The following is a 22,369-nucleotide window of genomic DNA, read 5'->3' on the forward strand; positions in this document are numbered from 1 at the left end:
TTTTTGGGGCTTAAATTTTTTTTTTTTTTTTATTTCTTAAAGACAAAAGCTTTTCGGTTTTAATACACAAAATAAATGCAGTCCTTGGTGGGCTCCTGTGCCTCTGGCTCAACCCCTCCAAAGGTCATGGGCCAGAGTCTCCCACGGCTGTAGACAAGGGGCTCCCAGCATCTCAGCAGCCTCTTGGGCCCAGGAGTCCGGACTGGAGAGAGGGGCCAGGAGAGCCCAACCAGCCTGTCCTGGGGACAGCGGACAGGAGAAGGTCACTTTCACGTCTGCTATCTTTGTCGTTGTTAGACCGGGGAGGCAGTGGGGTCCTGGGGGGCCGGCCGTCAGTTCACCGTGGGCACCTGGCTGTGGTGCAGGCTGAACTCCTTGGCCTTGAGACGGAGGCTGGCGATACTGTTGGCCATGTTGACTCCCGAGGTCGCAGGGCCCGAGCCTCCAGGGCTGTAGGGCGGCACCGTGCTGGGGGCGACAGAAGGCACAGTAGCTGTGGCTGGCATGCTGCCCAAAGCTGACCACTTCCGGCTGCCTGCCCTGGACCCTGGCCTCTGGTCCTCCTGCCTCCCCTCCCCACTTGACTCTCCTGGGAAGCCCTCCCCCCAGGGGCTGGGCATAGCTGGGGCTGCAGGATTTGGGGAGAAGTCAGAAACACTCACAGACGGCACCGGGACACAGAGCAGCCTCTGTGGGTTTGTGGGCATCCCTCCCTGGACCAGGAGCCTCCCGAGAGCAGAGCCTGGGTCCTGCTCACCCCCAGTACCTGTGCTGGGCCTGGCGCACAGCGGGATGGAGGTGGAGGGAACACACACCTGTTCAGAAGGATGCCTCTGGGTGGCTCTCCTGCTCCACGTACGGACAGGGCGGGAGAGCTGGCCACCATGGGCATCATGAGGACTCTGACCCCACAAGCCCACCTGCTGGATCTCGCCTCGCACAAGACCAGGGCTCCAGCAGAACGCCTCACACAGACTAAGGGTCAGGTGGCACCCCCTGGAGTTGTGGGTACAGAAACATAACTCCCTAGCACTTCTTCCCTCTTCCTTCCTGCCCTGCCTCCTTTCTCCAGCTTTGACCAGAGCAAAACTGCCCCAGAACTTGGCTCTGGACCCCAGCCAGGCCCCCTGGGCTAGGGAGGCCCTTCCCTCAGCCCTCCGAGCCAGGGAGGTCAGCGCAGGGCGCTGGGGCTCTCCTGCCAGCCCAGAAATCTTCCTCCTGGTTTCCAGCTTCCTCAGGGTGACAAGGGTTCTTCATGCCCCCTCCAGACGGGCTTCATCTTGCCTCTACACATTCATGCACACACGTGCACACGCACGGTTATGCACACACGTACACACACGCACATGCATGCACACTCCTGATCACGTGCACATACTGATGTGGAAACACTCGTGTGCAACACTCAAACGCACACACTCGTGAGCACACACACACACACACACACTGGCCCACACCCTACTCGGCCAACCCGGGCTTCAGGGGCGCCTGGGCACCAATCACAGCTCCCTGCGGATCCTCAGAGGCATCTGGGCCCTAAGAGGCCCCGCCCCCTCCCCACCGGAAGGGGTTCCTGCTCTCACCTGTAGGGGGACGAGGCTGTCCAGGAAAGATAATCGGGACTCAGGGCGGTGGGCCGGGGAGCCACGGGCTGCTCGATGGCGGCCTCCTGGCTGTAGGACTTGAGCAGCGAGGCGGAGCGGTTGGCCAGCATGGCCCTCTCGTTTCGGCGGAACTTGGCCCGGCGGTTCTGAAACCAGACCTGGGGGCGGGGGGAGGCGTGTTGAACGGGGAGCAGCAGGCGGCAAAGGGGACCCACGTCCTTTGGGATGCAGTGCGTGCCCGCTCTGCCACCAGCTGCGGACTGGCAGGTTCCCCTCTCTGGGCCTCGGTTTCCTTATCTGTAGAACGGGGATGCTTCTGCCGCGGGCTAAGCGTGCGTCGGAGAAAGGGCGAGTGAACGCGCGGAGGGGCGCGAACACGGGCCACGCGTGGCTGTTGCAAAGCTGTGGCTGGAGAGGGGCGTGCTGAGCTCTCGGTTCAGAGCTGGCAACGAGCAGACCTTAACACTTGAACACGGCTTTTATTTAGCAAAACCTTTCCCCGCCAGGCACTGCTCTAAGCACTGGACAAATAGGTGAACTTTCATTCTCCTAAGAACCCTATACAAGAGACCCGCGTGGTCCTCACTTTCCAGGCAGGCACCTTCAACACAGAGAGGTTAAGTAACCTGCTCAAGGCCACACCAGCGGGTAGGTGGCGGGGCTTGGATTTGAAGCCCAGTTCTCGGGGCCTCAGACGCTCCTGCCCCTCAGTGCCTGCCCTCCGCGGCTCCGTGGCCCCGAGGGAGGGGCCCCCCCCCCCGGAGTGCGCAGCGCTCACCTGCACACGCGCCTCGCTGAGGTTGACGCGCCGGGCCAGCTCCTCGCGCACAAAGGCGTCGGGGTAGTGCGTGCGCTCGAACACGCGCTCCAGCGCCTGCAGCTGGCTGCTGTTGAACGTGGTGCGGTTCCGCCGCTGCTTCTTCTTCCGCTTGGCCGCGCCGCCGCGCCCCGGGCTGGGACACTCGCCTGCGGAGGGGCCGAGGGTCAGCAGGTGGACGGCCGGCCGGGGCCCGCCCTGCGCCCGGGGCGGAGGTGCCAGGGCCCAGAGGGTCATGACTCAGGCATTAGCTTGGCAGTTTGCACGGCGCGCCCTCCTGGAGCCGCCCCCCTCTGCGGATGGACGGTCCAGCCCCGAGAGCAGGAGCAGATCCCTTGAATTCACTCCCTCCTTCATCCCTTCCACACATATTAACTGAGCAGCTGCTGTGTGGCAGGCGCAGTGCCCACGGGGAATAGAATAGTGACCAAAAGCAGTCGGACCCCTATCCTGGAGCCAGGGCACAGACTCCTCCTGCCACAAGGGACAACTAACCAGGTCAGGGAGGCCCAGGAGACAGTCAGCACCTGACCTATGCGTTGGGGCACCGTAAACCCTCCGTGGATATTTGTCGTGAAACTATAAGGACACATAACCAAGAACAGTAGGGGTCACAGTTTCTTTCTCTTTTTCTCTTTCTTTCTTTTTCTTTCTTTCTTTCTTTCTTTCTTTCTTTCTTTCTTTCTTTCTTTCTTTCTTTCTTTCTTTCTTTCTTTCTTTTTTTCTTTCTTTCTTTCTTTCTTCCTTTCTTCCTTCCTTCCTTCCTTCCTTCCTTCCTTCCTTCCTTCCTTCTTTTCTTTTCTTTCTTTCTTCCTTCCTTCCTTCCTTCCTTCCTTCCTTCTTTCTTTCTTCTTTCTTTCTTTCTTTCTTTCTTTCTTTTCTTTCTTTCTTTCTTTCTTTCTTTCTTTCTTTCTTTCTTTCTTTCTTTCTTTCTTTCTTTCTTTCTTTCTTTCTTTCTTTCTTTCTTTCTTTCTTTCTTCCTTCCTTCCTTCCTTCTTTCCTCCCTTCTTTCCTTCCTTCCTTCCTTCCTTTTTTCTTCCTTCCTTCCTTCCTTCCTTCCTTCTTTCTTTCTTTCTCTCTCTCTCTCTTTCTTCTTTCTTTTTTTAAGATTTTATTTATTTATTTGACAGAGGGAGACACAGCGAGAGAGGGAACACAAGCAGGGGGAGTGGGAGAGGGAGAAGCAGGTTTCCCGCCGAGCAGGGAGCCCGATGTGGGGCTCGATCCCAGGACGCCGGGATCGTGACCCAAGCCGAAGGCAGACGCTTAACGACTGAGCCACCCAGGCGCCCCATGGAGTCACAGTTTCAAGGGCGCACGGTGGGCAGGCTCTTTAGCACCCACGATCATTGCTCACAGCAATCCTGTATAGACAATGGCGGCCAACCTCATCACCCCCAACTTACAGAGGGACAAGGGAAGCGGGTTCAGGGAGGCCAAGGTCTCTGGCACGAGTTCAAGTGGTAGAGGAGGGATTTGAACCATCAGGCTGGCACCAGAGTCCTGGTCCTATTCACCAAACCCACCTGGCCGGCTGCTGAAAGCAAACTTCCAGAAGGCCCCACAATGCAGAAGGGTACCTTTCTGCACCCTGAGTGTCTTCTGTGTGCCAGGGGCTGTGCAGGGTATGGGGGAGAGACGGAGCAGACTGAGGGAGGCAGGCCCCAGAGTAAGACGCCCAGTGCTGTGGGACAAAGGTTACACCAGGGTGCAGGAGGATACTCAGCTCCGGCGGGCCATGGGGAGACGATCAGGGAAGGCTCCTCAGAGGAGGTGGTGCTCGAAGTGGGTTTTGAAGGATGTACAAGAATTTTCCAATCAGATCAGAGGGAGGGATTAGAGGCAAGGCACAAGCGGTGGGGATGATCAGGGAGTGAACCCCAGCAGAGGAGCTGACCAAGGGTCTATGCTGGCCTCTGATGCGGGATGGGCAGCTTAGGTAAGGACGCACAGCATAACCCTGGGGAAGGCATGGCATCAGCAACTATTACCTTTTAGACCCATCCTGTCCCTTGAGGGACGTTCACAGCCACTATTGCCCCATTTCCATTTTATTGAGGGGCGGAACTGGACTTGACTATTTGTCCCTCAGGGCCCAGTTCATTGCCCACTCCTCCAGGGAGCCCTGGTGACCACCTGAGTCCACCTGGGATCCCCTGCAGCACTCACCCCGCATCCACGCAACACCATCAAGCTCAGCACTTCCTTATGCATCTGATCTTATTAAAAATGTATATTTTTTAAGAGTTTTTTTTTTTTAAGATTTTATTTATTTATTTGAGAGAGAGAGAATGGGAGATAGAGAGCATGAGAGGGAAGAGGGTCAGAGGGAGAAGCAGACTCCCTGCTGGGCAGGGAGCCCGATGTGGGACTCGATCCCAGGACTCCAGGATCATGACCTGAGCTGAAGGCAGTCGCTTAACCAACTGAGCCACCCAGGCGCCCAAAAATGTATATTTTAATAACCAAGTAATGTCACTGCTTGTCACAGTACTAGATTCAAATACCAGAAAAGGGTCAGAAGCAAAACAAAATACTCCCCTCTCCCCAGCTCTACTCCCCACACTTTGCAAGATTACAAATGTACATTTAAAAAAATTTACAAGCATGAGATCATGCTGAACACCCTGGTGCTTCAACTTGCCTATTGATAATTTTCCAGATACCATTCCATCTTGGCACAACAAACATAACCCTCTTTATATGGATTGTTCCCCACACTCTATTTTCTCTAGTGTTCCCTCACTCCACCTGGGGGAACTTATTTTTTATTTTATTTTTTTTAAGATTTTATTTATTTATCTGAGAGAGAGAGAGAGAGAGAGAGAGATCGCAAGCAGGGGGAAGGGGTAGAGGGAGAAGCAGACTCCCGGCTGAGCAGGGAGCCCCACTCGGGACTCGATCCCAGGACTCGGGGATCATGACCTGAGCTGAAGGCAGATGCTTAACCAACTGAGCCACCCAGGCGCCCAGAACTTATTTTTTAAAGCCGTTTTTGCTTTATCCTTCCAGCATTGCTTTTTGCAAATGTAATAAAATACATATAATATTTTCTCCCCCTCTTCTATCAAAAAGTAGCAATAGCACGTACTGCTCCACGCCTCGCCTTTTCCCACTTAGCAGTAGAACCCGGGGATCCCTCCATCCAGTGCATTAGAAATCATTCACACTCCTTTCCGCAGCTCCCAAGCACTTGGCTGGGGGACTACCCCGTGGTTTATTCTCCCAGAGCCCTATTGATGGACACCTGGCGCGTTTCCAATCTTTTGCCACTAAAAGAATGCCACAAGGAAGAACCACATGCAAACATGATTTTCTATTTTCGCCAGTGCATATTTGGGACAGATTCCTAGAAGTGGGATTTTGCTGGGCCAGTGAGAAAAATGCTAGAGGTGGCCAGATTCCCCCATAAGGCTTCCCACCGGCGATGTATGGGGAGGTCTGTTTTGCCCAGTTTGGACAACAGAACATTTTGTCAACCTTTTGGAGCTGAGTCCATACCTTGTATTTTTGCTTCCCCAGATACACAGTCTCGTAACACGTCCAATATTCTTCGCACAATGCTGGGTATTTGCTCTGCTGAGCGTCTAGAACATTCCAGGCCCAGTGATGAATACCACTCAATCCCTGTTTTCAAAGAAGCTCCCACGTTAGCAGGGTTTATTGACTCTTGAGCAACCAACTGATTCGATTTGAGGCTGAAGCGTTCCATGCGACTGGTAAATAATGATCGTGGGAGCCGATGGGGGTCCTGTCAGGCAGGACACAGGGCGGTCCCTGGGAAAAGATGACCTTACAGCTGAGTTTGGACTGGTAGTTCAATCGGTAGGACAATTCTGCCTCCAGGGGACAATCTGACAGTGTCCGGAAACATTTCTGATGGTCAGGACTCGGGGTGGGAGGTACTATGGGGGTTGAACGGGTAGAGGCTGGGGCTACTGATAAACGCCCTTCAGGACAAGGACAGGCCCCCACACCAAAGAATTATCTCGTTCACAGTGCTCACGGCGCTGGCCTAGCTGAACGTTCAGGACTGTTGCAAATGCAGGAGTCACATGTGGGGGCAGGGGGTGGTGGGGAACGCGAGTGGCCCTAAGGGAGCCGCCTCGTCCCCTAGCTGGGCTCCAGCCTTCTCTCCTCACCCCTCTCCTCCAAGAAAAGGCGAAGATGGATGAGAATGCCTGGTGCCTGTGAATGTCTCTCTGCCCTGCGTCCCTGTCCCCTGGAGCGGGAGGAAAGCTAAACCAAAACAACAAAGGCCCACGAGCTGAAAACCGGGTGGTGATCAATAGCCCCAAAGCAGGACAGAAGTTTCTGGAACACCAGCCGTCCCAGAGACGATTTCCATCCCCCTCTAGGCAACGCTGTTTGGGCACACACCCAATGCAGGAGGCATTTCAGCCAAAAAAGGAGACTTTTTTTCGAGAAGTTTCTGAGCAATTCAAAACGGAGGGTGTTTAAATGAAAACCATTTTGCAGCTTTCGCCCCCGCCAAGTGGGCGCCGGAAGAAACAACTCGGCTCTTTCGCTGGTTAAACTGTGTGGCGACTTAGAGCCGAAACCCTCACTCAAAGCCATTTAGCGCCAGGACCCCCAGCAACCCCAGGCCTCCCACACCAACACCAGCTGGTCTCCTCCCGTGTCTGGGATCCACTTTCTCTGGGGTCCCATCAAGGCAGCTTTGATGCGGCACGCTCAGCAAAAGCTGGTTTAGCCCACGCGTGGTGCCAAGCATTGCCCATGCTTCCACGCACTGAATCTCTGCCTCTGGGGGAAACTGAGGCTGAGGTTGTCCCTCTGGGTTGGAATTCCTGTTTGTCAGAAGGTTCAGCAGGCCCAGGCTGCGGGGGTCTCCTCCCTCATCCACCTTCCTCCTAGGGAAGGGGACCCAGAAGTCTGTCGCAATCTCAGTCCTGGCTCTAGAAGCCTTACAGCCTCATGTCACCTCACTGGTGTGGAAATGCCCCTGGATCTCCATCCTGGCCTGGGGGGGGGGGGCGGAATGACAGAAGTACGTCCCTCGGCACCTCTTTGTTCCAAAGGAAGACCTCACCTCTGGGAGCTGTGAGGGACAATGGCTTGCTCAAAGTCACACATAGTTCCTATGAGGAGTAGAGTTTAACTCGGTGCCGAGAGCAGAGGAATTCCTCGATAAATGGTCACTACCCTCAGCTTTGTTGCTTCCGTGCAAGCGGTTTTGTGCCCGAGGTCAAGGGTATTTCTCCCCAGCCCTTTGGTCCCATCACCCCGGCTCACGGTAGAAAGACGGTCCCCCCGCAGGGCGCCTGGGTGGCTCAGTCTTTAGGCATCTGCCTTCGGCTCGGGTCGTGGTCCCGGGGTCCTGGGATCGAGCCCCGCATCGGGCTCCCTGCTCCGCGGGAAGCCTGCTTCTCCCTCTCCCGCTCCCCCTGCTTGTGTTCCCTCTCTCGCTGTGTCTCTCTCTGTCAAATAAATTAAAAAAAAAATCTTAAAATAAAAAAGAAAGAAAGAAAGACGGTCCCCACTGTGGGCAGAAGCTGAGAGGCAGCCGAGGCCGAGGACACCTCAAGCAGCATCCAGCAGGTGACCCGGGACTCGACCTCTGCTTCCCGGTGGATGTGCTGGATATTTGTGACCGGAAGCTCCTGAGTCATCTCCTGAGAAATGGATGGTGGTGAGCCTGTGTGTCCCCCGGGGAGGGGGCTCCACGCAGGGACTTTCAAACATTTGGAAAAGAAATAAATAACTCACTAAGCCTCCAGCCAGCGATTACTGGGGCCCCGTTCTTTCCAAGTCGGGCTGTGCCCCAAATCTCCTTTTGTTCAGTAAAAGTCCCGCTTTTCTCCAGGGTTCAGAATGAAGCCCAAACCTGGCCGCGTTTACACGGGCTGCTTAGGTTTAGTCGAGAGGGGCTGGATCGGGGTGGGAGAGAAATGTATTCGGATGGGGGGAGGCCTGCCACACTCTGTCTCCCTTAAAACCAAATTACTTCGTCCCCGATTACATTACAATATAAAAAAATGACTTGTGCACAGTTTTCTGCCATTAAATTATTTCACACATACCAGTTATTTGGCCAACTGCGGGCCAAAGACGTTTAAAAACTCTGCTCTCAGCCAAATGATCAAGTGTTCCTGGCTCCTCTCCCCTGCACCCATGGTTTTTCTTATTCCGTGTAATTTAAGGGTCTAAATAGTCTGGAGGGAATTAACTGCAAATTCTTCCTAAGACAAATAAACCCAGCCTCTTCGTTTCTGCCTTTCTCAAGCTGTTGAGAGACACTCTCTGTTTGTTTTTGCTTCAAATAGTCAGTTTGCGCCTGACCCCAGGGCTGCGGCGAGCTCCAACCCAAATAAATAAGTTTTATTAATTAGCATTTATTCTGACCAAATAAGCCCCTCTCCCCCCTCCGATGTGATCTCTGCCAACACGTTCACAAAAATAAACAGTGGGTCCCCAGGACCTTGATGTGGATTTAACAAATTAACACCGGGCCTTGGTCAAAGGAGCTCCAAGCTGCAGAAATATTTACAGGCAGGAAAGTCTGAGGAAGGAAGTAGAGGTGGAGGGCCCAGAGGGGCCTGCAAAGGCTTCAGCCCCCACTCCCAGGTCTCCTGGAAGAGATGAGGGTTCCTTTGAAGGACCCCTGGGTCTCCCTTGTCGGGCTCAGATGAGCATTCTGGAAACTGCCCTGAGCTGTCACTGAGAGCCACCAGGAGGCGCTGAGGGTAATCTCTCACCTCCTCAGCGGGGAGAAGGAACAGGCCGGACAGCCCAGTGGTTAAGGAGGCAAGAGCCACCCCTCCAACCTCCCCACCCCCCCACCCCCGGCTCGCCAGCGGAGTGGCTGAGGGAAAACCTCTGAACAGCTCCCAGCCTCGGGAATCTCACTGAAAAATGGGAACAACAAGGAACTACCTCATTAACCCTACACGGGGGCTCTTAGCCCAATTTTACAGATAAGGAAACTGAGGCTCCCCGGGTGAAGCAGCATGCCAAAGCCATAGGACTAGGAAAGGCCGGAGCTGGGCTTTGAACCTGCAGGTGGGCACAGAGCCCAGGCTCTTAGCCCCCTTGGTGTGGGGCAGCCAGCCCTAAGAGGGTCTGCACCCCCCGTTCCTCCTGCAGGGGGATTTCTGAGGGTCTCTCCACGGGCTTAGGGTGAATGGTACAACCAGGAGGAAGGAGAATGAAGGCCGCAGAGGTATTTCTGGAGCTGGGTGGGGTGCGTGCCGGAGCTCCTGGGCACACAAGCTGGGGCCTGGAGAGGCACGCAGGAGAAAAAAGCCTGCAGGCTGCCCAGCCAGTGAGCCCTACCGGGGCAGGGCCACAGTCAGGCATGACACTGAGTCAGGCCAGCAGCATTAGAAGGAAGAAAGGAAAGAGTGACAGGAGGGAGGAGGAAGGAGAAGCATGGTCCCTGGAGCCCTTCCTGAGGCGGCCAGCCCCACTCCAGCCAGGATCCCAAGCAAGGAACGCAAGAGCTGGTTTCGTGTCCAGCCAAGCTGACCCTGGTCCCAGGCACTGAGCGACCAGGCCTAAGACACAAAGGAGGGGCTCAGGTCCTCTGGGGGGATCACACAGGCAGACTTCCTAGCATCACCACCCTGGAGGCCCCCAACAGCTGCAAGAGGGTCAGGCAGGCCTGTCTCTGACCTAGAGAGAAGACAGAGGGAAGCCCAGAAGGGGCCAGGACCTACCCAGGGTCACACAGCAAAGAAAGCACACTCCCCTGGCCCTTTCTTTTCTTGATGCATCCCTGGTAGCCAGTGACCAAGGAAAATGGAGAGAAGAGGTAGCCCCAGCCCCCCACCCAGGCCTGGGCATGGTGAACACAACAGAAGGATGGAGCCTTTCTCTAGAGGGCCTTTCTGGCTCTCTCCACTGGATGGGCCCGGCCCTCAGGAGGGCGCAGGGGTGCTGTCCCGGGTCTGCGGCCTCCTTGAGGTTGGTACTTACATTGGACATACCCACCCCTCACTCGTGGACCCCTGCGTATATCGTTCCCAGGCTCGCAACCCCTCCTTTCTCCCTCCCTGACTCACTTTCATGTCTCAGCAGAACGCCACCTCCTCGGGGCAGCCACCGCAGACCCCCTGTTGGTAGTTGTGTCACACTGTCGAGTAAATGTGGGGTCATCTGTCCAACAGGGCCTGGAACTTACTATTTTTTGTCCCTCTGGAACCCATCACAGGGCCTGGCTTAAGGTAAACACTTCACAAATATTTTTGGAGGGTTGAGTAAATGAATGAATGAACAACCTGGGACTCTCACGCCCAGACTCCCATCCCTGCCCCCAGGCCAGTGACCAAAATGGTCACAAGGGAGCCTAAGCAGGCGTGGGCTGACCCTGGAGTCCGGGGGAGACTGGGGGAGCCTCCCACAGACCCCCTAGAAATCTCAGCAGAGTCCTAGAGACACGGCTGCCAAGGATCTGGGTCTCCCTGGCGTCTGGAGCCTGTCCCTTCCATGCACAAAGACCATGACATGCTGCATACACTTCCACAGGATGACTGGACCCCCTCAGAAAACCCAGGGCAGGGGCCCGGGCACCAGTGGGATCCGCCTTACCAGACAGCATGAGCTCCTACCCACCGCAGGGCCTTTGCCCAAGCTGTCCCCTCTACCTGGAGCACTGCACCATTTCTGCCTGACTCAGGTTTCCCCAGTTTTTAGTCTGAGCCTAAATTCCCTGCCCTAAGAGGTTTTCCCAGCCCCCAGGCCAGGCCAGATCTCCTCGTTACAGGCTCTTGGGCCCTCCCGCTCCCGCACACGTCTGTAATGAAGTAGTTTTTCTCTTTTGGTTTATCTACTTCATGCGTATCTCTTCCATTTAACTCAGCGCTAGGAAGGCAGGGACTGGGTTTGCCTTGTCACCTCTATAGCCCCAGGACCGGGCAAGAAGTTTGGTTTAAAAATATTTCTGAATGAATGATTGTGTAAATGAAGGAATGCCTCATCCCAGAAAGCAATGGGAAGTCCCAATATCCAAAGCCAGTATGCCTTCCCCTCCAAAAGGCCAGACAATGGTTACTTAGATGTGACACCCACAGCACACGCAATTAAAGAAAGATGAATCGGACTTCATCAAAACTCAAACTTTAGGGCGCCTGGGTGGCTCAGTTGGTTGAGCGACTGCCTTCGGCTCAGGTCATGATCCTGGAGTCCCGGGATCGAGTCCCGCATCGGGCTCCCTGCTCAGCAGGGAGTCTGCTTCTCCCTCTGACCCTCTTCCCTCTCATGCTTTCTATCTCTCATTCTCTCTCTCTCAAATAAATAAATAAAATCTTTAAAAAAAAAAAAACTCAAACTTTAGTCAACACCATCAAGAAAGTGAAAAGACAACACACAGAATGGGGAAAGGGTTCACAAATCATATGTTTGGCAAGGGGCTTGTATTGAGAAGATATTAAGAACGCTTAAACTCAACAATAAAAAGACAAGTCATCTAATTAAAAATGAGCAAAGGATCAGGGCGCCTGGGTGGCTCAGTCAGTTAAATGTCTGACTCTTGTTTTCGGCTCAGGTCATGATCTCAAGGTCGTGGGATCAAGCCCCTTGTTGGGCTTTGCGCTCAGCGTGGAGTCTGCTCAAGATTCTCTCCCTCTGCCCCTCCCCGAGCTCGTGCGTGCTAGCTCTCTCTCAAATAAGTAAAATAAATCTTTAAAAAAAATGAGCAGGGGCGCCTGGGTGGCTCAGTTGTTACGCGTCTGCCTTCGGCTCAGGTCATGATCCCGGGGTCCTGGGATCGAGCCCCGCATTGGGCTCCCTGCTCCGCGGGGAGCCTGCTTCTCCCTCTCCCACTCCCCCTGCTTGTGTTCCCTCTCTCGCTGTGTCTCCCTCTCTCTGTCAAATAAATAAATAAAATCTTTAAAAAAAAAAATCGAAGGATCTGAATAGACATTTTCCCAAAGAAGCTATATAAATGGCCAACGAGCATGTGGAAAGATGCTCATCATTAGTCGTCAGGGAAATGCACATCAAAACCGCAATGAGACACCACTTCACACCCAGTATGATGGCTAGCATCAAAAGGCAGATATTAACAAGTGTGGCCAAGAAGTTGGAGAAATTGGAACCCTCGTGCACCGCGGGTGGGAATATAAGACGGTGCAGCCATTTCGGAAAAGAGTCTGATAGGTCTTCAAAATGGTAAATACAGAGTTACCATCTGACCCAGCAATTCCAACTGTAGGTATAAACCCGAGAGAAGTGAGACACATCTCCACACAAAAACTTGTATACAAATGAACGTTACTTATAATAGCCCAAACTTGGAAACAACCATCCATCAGCCGATGAATGGGTAAACAAACCACAGTCTGTCCACACAAGGGAATGTTTTCTGACTGTGAAAAGGAATTAAGTGCTGATTTATGCTACGACACGGACGAACCCTTAAAAACATTCCTTATGCTTAAAAATATTATGCTAAGTGAAAGATGTCAGTGCCATCCATGAAAGGCTGCATAATGTATGATTCCAATTTTAAGAGATGTCCAGGGGCGCCTGGGTGGCTCAGTCGGTGAAGCGTCTGCCTTCGGCTCAGGTCAGGATCCCGGGGTCCTGGGATCGAGCCCCACATCGGGCTCCCTGCTCAGCGGGGAGCCTGCTTCTCCCTCTCCCTCTGCCTACTGCTCTGCCTACTTGTGATCTCTCTCTCTCTGTCAAATAAATAAATAAAATCTGAAAGAAAGGAAGGAAGGAAGGAAGAAAGAAAGAAAAAGAAAGAAAGAAAGAAAGAAAGAAAGAAAGAAAGAAAGAAAGAAAGAAAGAAAGAAGAAAGAAAGAAAGAAAGAAAGAAAGAAAGAAAGAAAGAAAGAAAGAAAGAAAGAAAGAAAGAAAGAAAGAAAGAAAGAAAGAAAGAAAGAAAGAAAGAAAGAAAGAAAGAAAGAAAGAAAGAAAGAAAGAAAAAGAAAGAAAGAGAAAGAAAAAGAAAAATGTTAAGGAGACAGAAAGTACGTCAGTGGCTGCTAAGGCCTGGTGGTGGGTAGGGTTGAGGCGGGGAGGGAAGGAGGATGACTAAAGGGTGCAGGGGTTTCGGGGGTGCTGCTAGAAATGTTCTAAAATCGTGGTGATGGTTGCACAAATGAATATATTAAAAATCACTGAAGTGCACACTTTACACACTTTAAATGGTACGTGAATTATATCTCAATAAACTGTTCTATAAAAAGAAGTTCGCAGGAAAAGGTGGAGGGGTAGAGAGAGCCACTGGGATTGGTAGAGAAAGGAGCCCCCCTGGCCTGGGGCAAGGGGGCCCCGGGAGGGGCGTGAGAGTGGGGGACGGAATTGGCTAAGGCCCAGATGATGGCTCAGCCCTGCGGTTTAGCCCCAGAGCCGCTCTGGGTCCTGGTCTTTGGGGAAACCTTCAGTGAGAAAGCTGCCAGGAGGTGGGTTCCTGGGACAGAACGTCTGCACATGGGGGCTGTCACAGCAGGTCCCCGCGGGGAAGCCAGGGGGCAGATACAGCTGAGGCCAAAGCTACCTCTCTGGCCCAGGGGCCTTTGAAGAATGGGGTCACTGGGCCCAAGGGGGGAGCAGAGACAAAGCTACCAGGCTTTCTGGCACAGAAAAGGACCAGGAGGTCAAGGCCAGCTACGGCTGACCACCTCAAAGGTTCCTGAGCCTCCCCTCGTGCCCCCCAGGCTTCTGGGTTCCAGGGCCTGACCGCTCTGGCTTCAGCAGCCCAAGAGTCCGCGAGTTCAAACTTCCAAGGCTCCTCTGGCCACATCTGTGGTCGGCCCAGCCTTCTCCACGCCCCAGACCCCGAAACCACCTCCAGAAAGTGGGGGCACCTGGCTGAAGTGGGGCCCCGGGGGGGATGGGAGTTGGGGAGCCATTCGGGAGAGAGAGGAGCAGCCCTCTGCTCAAAATTCGGTCTGAGAAGGAGGTTAGGGTCTGTCCGTCTGGTTTTAATCTAAGGTTGGTGGCCAAATGCCAAATTTATCGTAAGACTTACATTTTAATAAGGGGTTGGTATTTGGAGGAAAGCTGCCCTCCTTAACCATTTCCAGACCAGGGTGACGTTGCTGCCCAGGGGCCAGTGTGGGGTTTTGCCTCCCAGCTAAGAGCCCGAGGGCCTCTCGAGGCCTGGAGCCAGCACCCGCTGGGAGTCAGGGTGAGCGCTGGTGGCCGGGGAGAGAGATTCCCGGTTCTCAAGCCAACCCACCGAAGCTCTGGGGCTCAAGCCTGTGACTCTTGTCTTCTCAAGGACTCAGGCCTCAAGGGACCTTACAGCCCCTTATTTTTGCAGATGGGGAAACTGAGGCAAGGAGGGGTGGCACTGACCTGGTCAAGGGCTCCCAGCAAGGCAGTGGGATCCCAAGGTCTGCCCACTACAGTCCCACACCTGAGGATACACGTTTGCCTCCTCCCTGCTCCCTCTGTCCCTGGGTTGGGGTGGCGGGTGTTGGGGGGGGACTTAGGAGCTGACCCTTGACCCAGCAATCGGGCATTTTGGGGGGCAGTGGGGGACAGGCAACCAGCAGCCTACCCAGAGAGCAGATGACTGCCTCCCCCTGCCCTCCCACCACTTCCCTTCCCCCCGGCCCCCACCCCGCATCTGAAAATGAGGAGAACTCCCTCTCCCCCTCCCTCTTGGGCCCTCAGTTTCACCATCTGTGCAGTGGGGGCAACAAGGGGGCTATTCCTCCCAATCAGGGTGGCACAGAGAGGACGGAACAGTCCAGGGCTTTCCTGAGAAGGTGCTAGACACAGTGGGACTTTACACAGACAACTGTTCTCCCCACCAGTCTTCTTCCCAAACGGAGGCTCACTGGTCCTTCCCCTCTTGCGCTGGTGAACCCCTTGAGGAATCTGAGGAATTCTACGGGCCCTTCCCCCAGAAGAACACAGGTGCACACACAATCGCCCATGGCACTTTGGGTGACTCACAGACTCTCTGAATCCACAGACCACAGACCCTACCCTGTAAAGTCAGCTTCGCGGAGAGGCAAGTTTCTTTGTCCCCAGAAGAACCTGTCCCTCTGCCTCCTGTTCCATCTGGGGGTCCCCAGCAGCCCTCTCCCCCCCAAAAGCGAACAGCCAAGACCAAGGCCAGGCCCGTGGGCCCCCTCCTCCGGGCCGGCTGGCGGGAGCTCGCGGAACCCTGGTCCTGGAACCACGCTGCGCTCCCTGAGAGGCTGACCTTTAAAGCATCGCTGGAGGGCTTTCATGACCCGTTTGTGAGTTCCAGGCACGCTGGAAAATGTGTTTGAGGCTTGGCTCCAAGGAGCTCCCAGGGCAGTCGAGTGTTCCTGCCTCTCTCCTCACCACAGCTGGGCCTATGGGTGAGGACAGAGGACTCCTTCCCCACCCTTTTCTTTTTCTGTTTGGCTTCCATTTACTCAACTTTATTACGTGCCTGGCACTGGGTTAGAAAGTCCAGCCTTCGGAAATGGGGCAGGCGCTGTCGTTAAGCCCTGTTCTCAGTGGGGGACAGTGAGGTGAGGGAACTGACCCAGGTCACACAGCCAGGCTGCGAGGAGGCAGCGATTTATGCCAAGGCTGTCTGTCCCCAAAGCCACCCTTGCTCTCTGGAGGAAAGCTGCCCTGGTTAACCATTTCTAGACCAGGGTGAAGTTGCTGGTAAGGGCCTAGTGTAGTTCTTCTCTCCCATCGTCAAGCCCCAGGGGCCTCGCAAGGCCCACCGCCGCTCCAGATTTCTGCGGTTCCGTTGACCTCTCTGCTACTTGAACAAATCTGATCCCTCTGCCCACCCGCTCACCTCATTGGCCCTGGTGCCCTCAAGGCTGACGATCCCCTGCTGTGTGTCAGCAGGCTGGTGCCTGTTTGCATCCCAGCATCCACCAGCCTCCCCAGCAGCAGGCAAACTCAGAACCTGGGCACAGAGCCATCTGCAACACCCCTAGCGTGTTCCTGGTCACACCCTAGAAAGCCCTCTGCTATGGTGAGCCATAATCCAACGCCCTGTGAGTCCCTCCAGTTGTCTGGGGACTCTTCTCCAGAAGGACTGCTAACACTTGAAGGCAGGTTTTCCAATGCCTTCACGCATGACTCTGGGAACCTGCTGGCCCCTCTCACCACCCCTGGGGTGCCCGGTGGAGGGGTTGACACCAGATCTTCTTAATTTCTCACAGGGGTGTCCACTGACAGTCTGCTTCAGAACTTCTGGGAAACTTGTTAAAAATGAACATTCCCGGGCGGGGGTGGGGGTGGGGGCGGCGCCGGGGAGGCTCCCTCGGTTAAATGTCTGCCTTGGGCTCAGGTCGTCTACTGACCAGCCCTGAGTCAGGCTCCCTGCTCAGCGGGCAGACTGCTTGTCCTTCTCCCTCTGCCCTGCCCCATTCACGCTCTCTCTCTCTCAAATAAATAAATAAAATCTTAAAAAACAAAACAAAACAAAAAACAAAGGACATTCCCATCTCATCCTACGGGATTCCAATCCAGCAGACTCCAGTCCAGCTGGGAATCTGCAGCCCACTTTCTCTCACCCTACAGTTTAGCAACCGTGGGCTTCAGGACAGCAAACTGGGAAGGACCCAGTTCAACATGAAAAATGCCGATTCACGCTCTAGCTCTGCACTGTCCCATGGGGTAGCTGCTCCCTGCAGCCGTCTAAATTTGCACTGATGTGAATGACAGTCCTCAGTCCCCCTAGCCACACTTCACGGGTTTAATAGCCACACGTGGCTAGTGGCTCCCGCACTGCGCAGCACAGATAGGGAACATTTTCACTATTTCACTATTACAGAAAGTTGTATTGGATGGAGCTGCTCTAGAATTCCAATTTTTCTTCTTTTTTTAATGGAGAGGAAACAGCCACAACAAAGACCAGCATTGAAGGATATTTGAGAGGAGAAAAATCATCCCTAAATCCCACCATGTTGACATATCTGCTTAATTTTTGTGGACTTTTTGGCCCACGTCCACATGTATCCAGCTTGCACATGAGTCCACTTACAGTGTGCATGAATATTATTTCCTTTTTTGGATGGGATATTGATGAAAAGGCCAGGATTAAGATCAGACATAACCAGGGACAGCATAAATGGTTGCACAGATTGTGCACTGCACAACTCCAAGGCCACCATCCCCACAGATTAGAGTGTAGCTGGTGCCCCCTCTAGTTATGCGGTGGACAGCCCTTTAGACCATACCTGCTTTCTGGAAATAGCTGCATTCAAGTTCTGGCTTCATGTCACACCAGCTACGTGAGCTCTGTGGACAAGTGGCTTCACCTCTCTGAGTCTGGTTTCCTCACTGTAAATGGGGACAGCAGTACCTAAAGTGCTTAGACAATACCTGGTGCCTAGGAAGCACTCGAGTCATTTCGCTATTAATGTCGGTGACTATTACGACCTCACAATTTTTTAAAAAGATTTTATTTATTTTATTTGATATAGAGATAGCAGGGTCCCCACGGAGCAGGAAGCCTGATGTGGGATCATGACCTGAGCCAAAGACAGATGCTTCACCGACTGAGCCACCCAGGCGCCCTCTACCTCACGATTTTATGGAGCAGATTCAGTGAGATAAGGCAGGTGAAGTGCCCTTTGCTGGGAGTGGCACAGCCCAGGGCTGAGCACGTGTTGCTAGATATTCACGTAATCTCCACCCTCACGTGTTGCTTAATACTCACATAATCTCCACGCTCTTTGACAGGATCTGCTGTGGTTGCCTCATTTCACCTAGTGGGGATACCAAAACTGCTTAACTCGTCATTTCCCTCTTGTGGGACATTTAGATTCTTTACAATTTTTCTCTATTGCAAATGATGTGCAAATGGCTCGTTTCTTTGTCCTTCCACTGGATTTCCAAACCCCGCCTACATCAAGGGAAGTTCTCACAGCTGCATCTTCCTCTCTGCCAGGACCTTCCGGCTCTTTCTTGCCACTGAGTTAGCCAGAACAGGCTCCCCACACAAGTATAAAGGCTGATTCACCCAGCACAATGGTTAAGAGCTGGACTCTGGAATCAGCCTGCCTGGGTTCAAATCCCAGCTTCACTGCTGTGTGACCCGAATAAGTTACAACCTTTTTGTGCTTCAGTTTTCCCATCTAGCAAATGGAGAAAATATTATATCCCCCATAGAGCTAGGATGAGGATTAAGTGAGTTAATGTATACAAAATTCTTAAAACAGCGCCTGGGATCTGGTTAAGTGCTAAATCACATTAGCCATTAGTGTATTTATCTGGAGTCAGATGGGTCTAGGTTTGAGTCCCAGACTTGCCATATATTGGCTGTGCAACCTTTTGACAAGGTACTCAACCTCTCTGAACCTCATGTTTGTATCTGTGGAGTGGAGACTTTGGCTACTGAGAGGATCATGGGCAACCATGTGCCTGGCACACTGAAGTCTCACTGCTAAACAACAGCTGTAAGACACCTTTTCTGCAGAGCCACTGGGTGCGCGCGCACGCGCGCACACACACACACAAAACAGAGGCTGCCCTGAAGCTGCCCCAGGAGTCTTTCCTAGATCCTTCATGGATGCTTCCAGAGAAGCTGGGTTGGATCCAGCAGGGAGCCTTGAGACTGAACCCCAGAGACTGACCTTGTCTTTTTAGTCTCAGCACCTGGCACATAGTAGGTGCTCAATAAATACTGAAAGCAAAAATATATGAATGGCTGAATGCATGCATGCATACATGAATGAATGAATGAATGGAATTTGGGTCCCAGGGGAGATAATCCCAATTCTGTGCCCGCCCAGATACGTGAAGACTTTTATGCACTATAGATTGGGATAAAGTATTACAAGATTTCCCACTTTCCTGACCCTCCTCTCTGTAGAAGCTAATGTATTTATGTTTCTCTAAATTTAGGGGCCAGAGTATGATCCAGAGAAATCCCCCTCCCAAAGGGAAAGGCTTCAGCCTGGCTTTGCTGGCGCTCAAGGTCAAAGGAACAGAGGCGTCATTCTTCTCATGGGGAGGTGGGTAGTGGGGGGCTGGAGCCACATCCGCTTGCCCTGAAAGGTGAGGGATAGCGGGACGGGGCAGGAGGGGCAGGCAGCTGGCTATCCCGAGGCCCTCTGCAAAGGGGTCCAGCATCCTCCCTTCCTAAAAGTTGGGGATCACCTTGTTCCTTGAGCCTTCAAATGCAAAGGAGATTTGATCCCGAGCCCAAAGTTTGACCTCCAGAGTCCGACAGCTTGGTTGGGACTCCCACCTCCTCCACTTTGCAGCTCTGTGACCTTGAGCTTATTACTGCTCCTCTCTGGGCCTCGGTTTCCTTATGAGCGATGTGATGTGTTCCAACAGGACCGCAGTCCTGTTGCACAAGGGAGAAGCCACTGCAGCACCGGCCAATGGCCAGAGCTTTGGCCCTCTAGGTCTCACCCCCTCCACGCCACCCAGAGCCCCTGGAGATGGTGCGGGAGTCCCCACCCCACAGGCACCTAAAGGGGATTCGCCTTTCAGTATTGATGTGCATGGGGCTGACACTCCCTTCCCCCACTCAGCATCCCAGCTCCCCACTTGCAGAACAAGGAAGGCTGCAAGGCCAAGAACATCCACTCTTTCCACATATCTTCAAAAGTTTTCTATGAAACACTCTTCCCACAAGTCCGGGAAGGACTGCAATCCAAGGGGACCACCCCAAACCCCAAGGCCCTGGGTGAGGCCGCCTCCTCTGCAGCCAGACTGGGCTGGCTCAGACTGACAGCACTACCTGCCCTGCGCTTCCTCTCTGATCTCAATGCCGCCTCCATCTAGGGGAACCAAAGTGCCCCCTTCCCACCCCCACCCCCACCCCCGTCTTCCTAACCCCCCCTGCTGGGAGTGGTCGCTGACGGGGCACTCCTGGGAGCCGAGTGGGGAGACCTGAGAGCTCAGGCCCCAGCTCCCTTGCTCACCACAGGACCCCAGAGGGGGCCCAGGGAGGGAAGGAGGTGGTCCGGAAGAGCAGGGCACCCCAAGCTGCCCCGGAAAGGGGTGGGCAAGGGACTGACCCACAGCCGGGGCAGAAGACCATCCTGCGGTTGATGCGGATTTGGTGCCAAGCTGGGACAGGCCTCAATGAAATCCTTGTATTTACCCCAGTGGGTGAAAAAACCCCCTTGCGAATCCGTGCGTTTAAAAGGCCCCAACCCCTACATTTCCTTCGCCCCATTTCCTGCTCCCCTCCCCCCACTCTGGCATTTCTCAGTATGGCCCAAACGCCTCATCTTAGGGGAAGCTCTGACTCAGAACTTTAAAAAATCTTACACACAAACTTAAGAAAACAAACTTGGGGGTGAGGGCGGGAAGAGTCCCCGGTCCTTGGGGGGGAGGGGGGTTGGGGCTAGGCTTTCCAAGAGGCCATCCTTCCCTCCTGGGGATCAGGCCAGCAGCGGGCTGGGCGGACCCCACCCGGGGAAGCCCAGCGTCCCGGGGGTCGCTTTCCCCGCCCGGCGGGGCGCGTCGGGGCTCGGCTGGCGGCTGGGGCCGTCTGTGCGCACACGCGGGTCGCGGGTCGCCCCGAAAGCCAGGGGGTGCCCGGCCCGGCGCGCCAGCCGCCGCCCGCCCCGCCCGGCCATGTGCGCGCCAGCCCGTGCGTGCGAGCGCGCCGCGCCGGTGGCGGCCAGAGCGGCGCCGCGGCACATCTGGTTCCAGGCGAGCCCCTGGCGCCTGCCTCGCCGCAAACCCGCGGCCCAGACACACAGACGTTAATAGATCGGCGCGCCCAGCCCCGCGCGGCCCGCGCCCGCCGCCGCCAAGCTGCTCAGTGGGAGTGCGAGGCGGCCGCCCGCGCGGGAGGGGTGGGCGCAGAGGGGTGGGCCCGGGGCGCGCCGGGGCCAGGGCGCTGCGCCCGCCCTCCCCTTCCCCCTGCGGCCGCCCGTCTGCCCTCCGGCTCCGACACCTCCCTCCCACGTCCGCCCCCCAGCCTCCGCTAGGTCCCGGCTTGGAGCCACGACTGCCCTTTCCCATCCCGGGAAACCGAGTTCACGGAAATCTACCCCCCCCCCGCCCCCCAGTTAGCGGCAGGCATTGCCCGCTGACCCGGCGCGCACGGCGAGGGCGCATCTCCGCGCACGACGGCCCTAGGAGACAAAACCCTGCCACCATCGCCCGCCCGTTCCACAGTCGGGGACACTGAGGCTGGAGCGGTCACTCGCCCCACGTCACCCAGCGAGGAAGGCAACAGAGCCGGCCTTCAACGGGGCGGTTGGACTCCAGCCCCACCCCAGGCAGATGCGCACCGGGTTTTGCCCCCTCCTCAACTCCTAAAGCACACACCCGGAACCCAAGGTCACTCAAAGTCGGTGGCAACTCAGGTCCTTACCTGGGGCGTCTCCCCCCCCACCCCCTCCCCAGAGGACCTCTCCTCAGCTGCACCCCAGATCCTTTAGCTGAGGTCCTGCGACCCAAGCACCTGGAGGCGGTGAGGCTTCCGGGGGACTCCCCAATTTGGGTGGCTTCTTTCTCTTGGCAAGGTTTCAAGCCGGCTCCTCCTTCAGAATTGCTCCGGTCATCAAACCCTGCACCGGAGGGGTGCACTCCAGGCCCACTCTTGCTCTGGGAATCGCTCTGTTTTGGAACCTCCTTTTTTTTTTATTATTATTATTATTCAAGGGTGTACGACACGATGGGTTTTGCTTTTGAAAGGAAGCTATGATCTTTAGAAACTGTCCGGATACTAGATTAAAGAGTGGGCTAGAGTGGGGCAGTGAGTGGTAGTGTGTGTCTCTCCAACTTTATACATACATACATACATACATACATACATACTACGCCTTTAGCCCCCAGGGGTAAGCACGTGTGATCGCAAATTGCAAGTAATTTGTTGGCTCCAGGTTAAATTTTAGCATCCCCCCGCCCTCGGAGGGGACTTTATAAGAAAATGGACCCACATCAAAGTACTACACTCACCCTTAAATGAGGAAAATAGCATTTTTTTTCTGAGAGGCTTACACCATGGAGGAGTTCTGTTCAGAACTTTCCCATTAATACCCTCTGAATTCACTTGGGGGGCTTGTTAACTTGGGCCATCAGAAATCTGGGTTTAGAACAAAACCACACT

At 54.5% G+C, this 22,369-nt stretch overlaps 1 protein-coding gene across 1 annotated transcript in view; it reads right to left on the reverse strand.

The window, feature by feature from the left end:
- Positions 1-10: 10 nt before the first annotated feature.
- Positions 11-22,369, reverse strand: part of PRRX2 (paired related homeobox 2) — a 46,741-nt gene continuing 24,382 nt past the window's right edge. Inside the window, exons 2-4 of the mRNA XM_027616328.2 lie at positions 2,383-2,570; positions 1,584-1,762; positions 11-468 (exon numbers count right to left, since the gene is read on the reverse strand). Coding sequence (XP_027472129.1) covers positions 333-468; positions 1,584-1,762; positions 2,383-2,570 — 503 coding nt within the window. The 3' untranslated portion in view covers positions 11-332. The remainder of the gene's footprint in view (positions 469-1,583; positions 1,763-2,382; positions 2,571-22,369) is intronic.

This window comes from Zalophus californianus, chromosome 13 (assembly GCF_009762305.2).
Source record: "Zalophus californianus isolate mZalCal1 chromosome 13, mZalCal1.pri.v2, whole genome shotgun sequence".
In the NCBI taxonomy this organism is placed as follows: domain Eukaryota; kingdom Metazoa; phylum Chordata; class Mammalia; order Carnivora; family Otariidae; genus Zalophus; species Zalophus californianus.